Raw genomic sequence first — 7686 nt, forward strand, 5'->3', positions numbered from 1 at the left:
GCGCTGCCGTCCCACAACCAGTCGTGACGCGCGTGCGACAAGCGCCGCTGCTACCGCAGTTGTTGCTGGCCGCAACAGTGTGAGTGTGTGTGTGTGCCGTTTTTTTTTTCCCACCCCGTTTCGCGGCGTTCCTTCCTTGTTTCTTTTTTCCATGCATTCTCTGCTCTCTCCTCTCTCTCTCTCTCATTCTCCCCCTTTGTTGCTCTCCAGTGTGTCTGTGAGCGGGTGTGTGTGTGTGTGTGTGCGCCGGGCGGTGGTGATGCGGCCGACAGCACTGCTGCGGGTGCGGCTCCCAAAGGCGCGCCGCCCACGCGAGCGGCCGTGGGAGGTGTTCAACACGCGCGACTTCGGCTTCAGCGAGGGGTCGCAGAACTACAGCATGTGGGCCCTCACCGCCAGCACCTTTGGCGTGCTGCTGCTGTTCGAGGTCTACCAGCAGATGCTGCGCATTTTGGCGCGCGGCGACACGTGCCCCGCCTGCGAGGCTGCGAGGGAGCACTATCGGCAGCGTGTCGCCAACAAGGAACACGAGATACAGGAGGTGCAGCGCCGTGGCGGCAACGCGTAACTGACTGTGTCGCTGCTCGCTCATTGCTGCTGCGGCAATGGGATGCGGATCTGGGCGGGTAGCAAGGTGCGAGAGCGAGAGAGTGTGATAGTGATAGTGCGTGTGAGAATGAAAAGAGCAACGCATTGGGTTGGCTCCTTCCTTCCTTCCCTTCGTCGTCTTCGTTGTGGATGCGTGCATGTATGTCTCTCTCTCTCTCTGTGTGTGTGTGTGCACGCTACCTTCCCTCGCCTGCTTGCCCCCTTTAACCCCCCACCCATTTGTGGTGCGCAGAGGGAGCGAGATAGAACTGAACTAAGCCACCACAATCCGTCGAAGACACAAAGAAAAGAAATATGATCGAGGACCACGCTGAGTACGGGCACTACTACCCAAAGAAACTCGCCAGCTCGGTGCTGACGCTGCCGCAGCAGGGGGCGAAGCAGCACCACTGGTCCCCGTACGCCGACAACGGCGGCACAATCGCGGCTATCGCCGGCAGTAATTACGTCATCCTCGGCGGCGACACGCGTCTAAACGGCAACTTCAGCATCCACACACGCAATGACCACTCGAAGGTCTTTCAGCTGACTGACCACACGTTCCTTGCGTCGACAGGCATGCAGGCGGATCGTCTTCAGCTGCAGCAGATGCTCAAGTACCGCATTCAGTGGTACCAGTACAACAATGGCGGCAAGTTGCCCTCCACGAAGGCCATCGCAAAGCTCACCTCCACCATGCTCTACCAGCGACGCATGTTCCCGTACTACACCTTTAACATGATTGTTGGTCTCGACGAGAAGGGGGCGGGTGTGTGCTACAGCTACGACCCTGTCGGCTCGACGGAGCCGTTCCGCTACGGCACGAGCGGCTCCGCCAGCAGCTTCGTGGAGCCGCTCATGGACTGCCTGCTAGTGCGGCAGCACATGGTTGGACAGGCGCCGGCGGAGCTCAGCATGACAGAGGTGCTCGAGATGCTCAAGAACGCCTTCACCGGCGCGGCGGAGCGCGACATCTTCACCGGCGACGCTGTGTGCTTCCACATCATCACGGCGGAGGGCGTACGCACCGAGATGTTTGAGCTTCGCAAGGACTGAGGGCGCGTGGATGGAAGATGGATTGCTCGAGAAGCACAACACGTTTTTATATATTGTAGGGAAATAAGCAAAAGAAATGGAAGGAGCCATGCCGCTGTGATGTGAAATGTGCGCGAGACAGTGACCCTCCCCCTCTGCTGCTGCTGCTGCTGCTTGAGTGGCTTCACTGGCCCTGCAGCCTTCTTCCTGCTGCTCTTGCTGAGGCTACGGCACCTGTTCCTCTCTGCCTCTCTCGGTCTCTCTGTGGCTGTCTCTATGCACGCAGCCAGCGAGGGCGGTCACGGGCACAAGTGTAGTGGAAAAAAAAAATAGGAAGAAGACCGACGTGCGGTGGTGGGTGCGCTGTGGGGTGCGCCTAGCAGCACAAGCAAAACAAAAGAAGTAATCGGAGCAACAAGAACAACACTTAACCAACAAGCACCACGCAAAAGCTAACGCAAAGCCCACGGGGGGGATGAGTAAAAGTGTTGTGCGGTTCCACGATGTGCACGACACACCATATGGCGCCTTTAGCCCACTGTCACCGCACCCGATAGTCGTGCGCCACAAGCAGTACCCGTCGCTGCACCACTACTTCCTCACCGAGCGATTCCGCGGCAGCCCGCTGGAGGAGGCGCTGCAGTCGGCGTCATCGGTGTGGGAGTTGGACCGCCTCGTCAAGGAGGCGGAGCGCATCGGCTGCCAGCGTGAGGACTGGAACCGAGTGAAGGTGGACGTCATGCTTCTCGGCAACTACATGAAGTTTAAACAGAATGATGGCGTGCGAAACATGCTGCTGGATACGGGCGACAAACTCATCGTTGACCACACACCGGCGGACGACTTCTGGGGCGACCGCGGTGACGGGACGGGTCGAAACCTCCTCGGCGTTATTCTCATGGCGGTGCGGGACCGACTGCAGCGTGAGTCCTCCACCAAGGCGCGCAACAGGTGATCGCGACCCACTCTCTGCTGCTGCTGCTGCTTACGTATGTATCTTTGCTGTCAGCTTCTGCCAGTCGTCGTCCCGCGGGAGCGATGAATGCGCAACGGAAGCGATGTCTTTGAACCTTCCATGTGACTCTTTCTGTTGTTGCTGCTGCACTTTGGTGGCGATGGCGATGGTTGTGGTGGTGCGAGTGGCACTTCTGACAGCACCACGACTGTCCTTTTGAACGGCTCGGGCCTCTCTCCTCTACTCGTGCCTCTTCCCCACGCACAACCCTCTCCCAGGAGAAGAGCAAAAAAAAAAAGCAAGGAAAACAAACAAATCGCCATTATACTGCGCTTCTGGATGCGCCTCCTTTTTGCGTCGGTGACCGTGCTGGTGGTGCTGCTCCTCGCCTCGGCCGGCGGCGCGCGGGCGGAGCCGGAGGTGACGGACAAGGTGTACTTCGACATCACCATTGGCGACGAGCCGGCGGGCCGCATCGTGATCGGCCTCTTCGGCAAGGAGGTGCCCAAGACGGTGCAGAACTTCAAGCAGCTCGCCACTGGTGAGAACGGCTTCGGCTACAAGGACTCCATCTTCCACCGTGTGATNCCCAAGACGGTGCAGAACTTCAAGCAGCTCGCCACTGGTGAGAACGGCTTCGGCTACAAGGACTCCATCTTCCACCGTGTGATTCACAACTTCATGATTCAGGGCGGCGACTTCATGAACTTCGACGGGACAGGCGGCAAGTCCATCTACGGCGCCCGCTTCAAGGACGAGAACTTCAACGTCAAGCACTTCGTCGGGGCCCTCTCGATGGCGAACGCGGGGCCCAACACGAACGGCTCGCAGTTCTTCATCACAACAGCGGCCACGCCGTGGCTCGACGGTCGCCACGTCGTCTTCGGCAAGGTGCTGGAGGGCATGAGCGTTGTGAAGAAGGTGGAGGGAACGCCGACAGGCAGCAACGACAGGCCGAGGAAGCCGGTGAAGATCGCTGACTGTGGCGTTCTGTAGGGAGAACAAGAGAGGGGAGAAATAGTCAACACAACATGAGATTCCATATTTTTGCTCGCGAGCAGGGGGGGAGGCCACTGCCCGCTAATGAATCCTTTTTGTTTTTTTCTCTCTCTCTCTTTCTTTCTCACTCTCATTCCGACATGCATGCTGCCGCCCACGTCCCCACTTGTGCACGTGCGTCCTCCCCCTTCCCCCCGTTTTCTCTCTCTCTCCCTCCCCCCATTCCGTTTCCGTAGAAGCCACACAGGGCACACGCCACTAGATAGATAGATGCGCCTCTCGTACGGCGATCATCTCATCGAGCTCGATCGGCAGCGGCGGGCGAAGGCGTACGGTAGGGGTGCGAAGCGCTTCCACCTGAAATTCCTAGCCGCTTCTACAGCGCTCGTCTACGCTGTGGCGCGTCTCGCGGCGTGGGTCTACCCAAAGAAGGTGACACACGCGTGGATTGACGACGTGCTTGTCGAGGTCACCGAGGATGACGTACTGGAGCGTGTTTGTGCCGTCGTTGGGTGCATCTGCGCGGCCTCACTGCTGCTGCTGGCCTTCTTGACGGTACGGAAAGGCACCCGCCAACCGTCGCCGCTGGCACGCGGCCCTCGCGTCGCAACGAACAATAGCCAGCGGGCGAAGGGCTGGTCGGCGCCCTCTTCGTCGATTGCTGTTCCCGCAACGACTCTCTTCGGTGGGATGCCAAAGATCGCGGCGCCACTCACCGTCGCTGCGGGTGGGCAGCATCAGCAGCAGGAGCGGCAGAGGCAGCAGCTACCAATCTCCTCGGAGGCGGAGCTGAACAGTTTCTTGCAGTCTAAGGAGTTGGCGGGAGGCAGCGGCGGCAGGGGTGACGAAGCGACAGCCGCCGCCACCGCCGCACCACGTTCGGCGGCAACGACCGCTGCTGCTGCTACTACTACGGTCCCTACTGCTTTTGGTGGCCCGTTGGTGGGCGCCGCAATGGCGGTGAGGCCGTCAGACGGCATTCGCGTGCAGTACCGCGGCGGCGGCGAGCAACAGCCAGCAGCGCAGCCGGTTGACTCCGAGTGGGACAGCCTCGGCATCCTCAGTGCGGAGCGCTCACTGCTCAAGGTGCGCACATGGCTCTCTGACCTCTGCCACGACCTCGCGGAGGAGATGGCCGCCTGTGACCGCTGGTTCGCGGAGCAGCAGATCGGCTTCTTCGACTGCAGGCACACACTGCAGGAGGTGATCCCTGTGCCGCAACAGTCTGCCCCTGCTGCTACTGCTGGGGTTGGTTTCGGCTTCGGCTCCGCATCTGCAGCTGCTCCTGCGGCGCCGGCGCCAACGGCGCTGCGTAAACTGGAAGCTCTCTTGAATGAGCGGCAGAGGCTTGCGGGGCAGGCGCAGAACGTGCAGAACTTCGACACTATCTCGCACCTCGACCAGCGACTGTTGCTCGAGTCAAAACTCGACCCCTCCGGCACATTCCCACCCGCATCGTCGCCCTCCGTTGGGGAGCAGCAGGCGCGGCGACAATACATCATCAAGCGGCTCCGTACCTTCGCGTCACAGAAGACTCTGGCGTCGTATAAGCACAACCGCGGCGATGCGGACCTCTGGCGCGATGATTTGCCAACCGACGCACACCTGTTGATTCACATTGTGCGCATCTGCGTCGAAGGGTTTGCCAACTACGTGAAGTTCCCGCACCAGCCGATGAACGCGCAGCAGGACTTGGCCCTCTTTGTCGGCGACACAGGGGAACCGTACTTCTACGTGCGCTACCGTAACGGGACCATCGACAAGACGTACGCGACACACCAGGGCTCCAACTCGCTCTTTGAGGCGCTGCTCATCTTTGCCGCGATTGTGCGCACCTACCACAACGCCTCCTATGGTGGAATTTGGGGCGTCATGGACTTGTCGCGGACCGGCCTGCTTCGCGTGTTGTAGCCGCGCTGCTGCAGCGTCCCTCTGTATATGTGTGTTTGTGTTCGTGTGGATGAGGTGAATGAAGGAGTGCGGCGCTCATAGAGGGATATAAATGTGACGGAGCCGCAGAGAATGGAGTGTGTGTGTGTGTGTGGGCAGTGTGCTGTCTTTCTATCTATCTATCTGTCGATCTATCGATCGATCGATCGGTCTCTCTGCTTGTATGTGTGTCTGCATGTATGCATCTTCTTCCACCCCAACCCTCCGCTGTTGCGTCCCTCGCCCCCTCCATGTGCAGTGCAAAAAAAAAAAAGGACAACAAGAATAGCGAGCAAAGAAAAAGTGAGGCGCCGTTGATGTGCAGCACCGCCGTCCCCGTCAACGTGCTTGGCTGCCACGTCCTTGACGTGTGCGTCTTCGAAGTGGAGGGCACGGTGGACTTAGACTTTGTGGTGTGCGAGCCCGCTGCCAATGAGCGCGACCGCATTGTTGACTACTCGTGGCTGCGCGCCGCGACGAAGCCGCGTTTCCGCAGCGGCGACGCGCTTGCGAAGCGCGTGCGGGCCCTCGTGCGCTGGATTGAGCGCTGCTACGCGGAGAGGTGCACGCGCCAGCTGCCGGATGTGCTGCGTGTGTACAGCAAGACGATGGGCTTCGAGTACGACGCGTACCTCAGCACCATCGTCGGCAGCGACGGGCGGCGCGTAGAGGGCGTTGTGCAGCCGTCCGGCGGCCGCGTATACATCACGCTGGCGATACCGCTGCTGCTGCAGGAAGACGCGCGTGTGCGGCGCTGCCTGGCGACAACCATCGAGATGTACGCGAAGGCGGTGCGGCATCGCATCGACGCGGTGCCGGTCTTCTCGCGCGCGGAGCTATCGCTGCTCATCGCGTGCGCCGCCTCCGACCGCGACGCGCCGGTGGAGGTGCTGTCGGAGCGCATCGCAATGCACGTCGAGGTGGCCGACGCGCACCGCGAAGCGCTCTACACGCCGTTCGTGCACAGCTGCGTCACGTTCCGCGGGCTGCCGCAGTACTCGGCGACGCTGCAGCGTGGCGCCAGCTTCATGGACTACGTCCCCGCGCTTGAGCGTGCGCTGCTGGTTTCGCTGCGCGAGCCACTGCACTTTCTAGAGATGGTGATTACCATGTCCGCGTTCTTCGGCCAGCCGCTGGCCGTCAACATCGCGACGAACGACCTGGACGGCAATGGCGCCGGCGGCGGTGAGGACGCGCTCGTCCGCTCCGTCGCGTACTGCGTCGTGGACGCCGCCACACAGTTCAGCTTCGCCATCTGCGTGCGCTACCTCAGCTGCCGCACGCTCCCCTCCATCGGCATCATTGCAAACCAGTATATGGCCGGCAGGTCGCAGGAATCGACGCTGCGGATGAAGCTGCAGTACCCAGAGGCCGTGCAGCGGCTCGAGCAGAATTGCGGCCCTGACGACAAGATCGACATTGTGGCTTTCTGCGGCGCAGTGGAGCGTGTCGCGTTCGAAGGCATGTCATTTCTTATCTCCACGTGCCAGTGAGGGCGTGCCTGCAACCGCCTCCCTCTCTTTTTTNCGTGTCGCGTTCGAAGGCATGTCATTTCTTATCTCCACGTGCCAGTGAGGGCGTGCCTGCAACCGCCTCCCTCTCTTTTTTCTCTTCCACTCCCTCTCCCTCCCCCCCTCTCTCTCTTTCACTCTGGCATGCATTACAGTATGCCACATGCACATCCGCACGCCTTCTTCTACCGCCCTCCGTTCTCTTTCTTCAGTTTGGTTTCACTCACTCACTCATCCAGGCACACCCCGCGCTCTCTTTATTCCCTTCAATCCCTTTCTTGTGGTTCTGCTGCTGCTGCTGCTGCTCTTGTTGTGGTAGGAAGGTGCCAGTAGCAACACCATGAGCGATGGGGGGACGCCAGCCGGCGGTGGCGCCGATCTCTCGCTGCAGACCATCATGGAGCAGCAGCGCATCATCGACGCCCTCCGCGAGATCATAGCCGCGCTGAAGACGCGAGTTGCCACCCTCGAGGCGGCCGCCAAGGCGCAGCCCCCTGGCATCACCAACAGTGGTGCTGCTTCTGCTGCGGTAAGTGCCAATACAGTTACTATTACCGAACACGCGGAGGTGGTAGAGCGTCTGAACGCCACCGTTGCGCAACTGACGAGTGAGCGCGACGCGGCGGCGGCGGAGTGCACGGCGCTGCGGGCCGCCGCGGTGGAGGGCGA

At 60.7% G+C, this 7686-nt stretch overlaps 7 protein-coding genes across 7 annotated transcripts; all 7 read left to right on the plus strand.

The window, feature by feature from the left end:
• Positions 1-259: 259 nt before the first annotated feature.
• Positions 260-568, plus strand: DQ04_07991000 (hypothetical protein; the record flags this gene model as incomplete). Its single annotated transcript, XM_009315383.1, has 1 exon — positions 260-568. The coding sequence occupies one exon, from the start codon at positions 260-262 to the stop codon at positions 566-568; it is 309 nt and encodes a 102-aa protein (XP_009313658.1).
• Positions 569-903: 335 nt separating this feature from the next.
• Positions 904-1644, plus strand: DQ04_07991010 (putative proteasome beta 6 subunit, putative,20S proteasome beta 6 subunit; the record flags this gene model as incomplete). The annotated part of the gene is made up of 1 exon (XM_009315384.1): positions 904-1644. The coding sequence occupies one exon, from the start codon at positions 904-906 to the stop codon at positions 1642-1644; it is 741 nt and encodes a 246-aa protein (XP_009313659.1).
• Positions 1645-2098: 454 nt separating this feature from the next.
• Positions 2099-2578, plus strand: DQ04_07991020 (putative GTP cyclohydrolase II; the record flags this gene model as incomplete). Its single annotated transcript, XM_009315385.1, has 1 exon — positions 2099-2578. One exon carries the CDS (start codon positions 2099-2101, stop codon positions 2576-2578), a length of 480 nt encoding a protein of 159 aa, XP_009313660.1.
• Positions 2579-2917: 339 nt separating this feature from the next.
• On the plus strand, positions 2918-3574 carry DQ04_07991030 (putative cyclophilin-type peptidyl-prolyl cis-trans isomerase; the record flags this gene model as incomplete). Its single annotated transcript, XM_009315386.1, has 1 exon — positions 2918-3574. The coding sequence occupies one exon, from the start codon at positions 2918-2920 to the stop codon at positions 3572-3574; it is 657 nt and encodes a 218-aa protein (XP_009313661.1).
• Positions 3575-3847: 273 nt separating this feature from the next.
• Positions 3848-5488, plus strand: DQ04_07991040 (hypothetical protein; the record flags this gene model as incomplete). The annotated part of the gene is made up of 1 exon (XM_009315387.1): positions 3848-5488. One exon carries the CDS (start codon positions 3848-3850, stop codon positions 5486-5488), a length of 1641 nt encoding a protein of 546 aa, XP_009313662.1.
• Positions 5489-5823: 335 nt separating this feature from the next.
• DQ04_07991050 (hypothetical protein) lies at positions 5824-6999 on the plus strand (the record flags this gene model as incomplete). Its single annotated transcript, XM_009315388.1, has 1 exon — positions 5824-6999. The coding sequence occupies one exon, from the start codon at positions 5824-5826 to the stop codon at positions 6997-6999; it is 1176 nt and encodes a 391-aa protein (XP_009313663.1).
• A 358-nt stretch (positions 7000-7357) lies between these two features.
• Positions 7358-7686, plus strand: DQ04_07991060 (hypothetical protein; the record flags this gene model as incomplete). The annotated part of the gene is made up of 1 exon (XM_009315389.1): positions 7358-7686. A coding segment is annotated over one exon (329 nt), but the record flags the coding sequence as incomplete, so codon positions are not given.

This window comes from Trypanosoma grayi (assembly GCF_000691245.1).
Source record: "Trypanosoma grayi strain ANR4 Tgr_799_V1, whole genome shotgun sequence".
Lineage (NCBI taxonomy): Eukaryota > Euglenozoa > Kinetoplastea > Trypanosomatida > Trypanosomatidae > Trypanosoma > Trypanosoma grayi.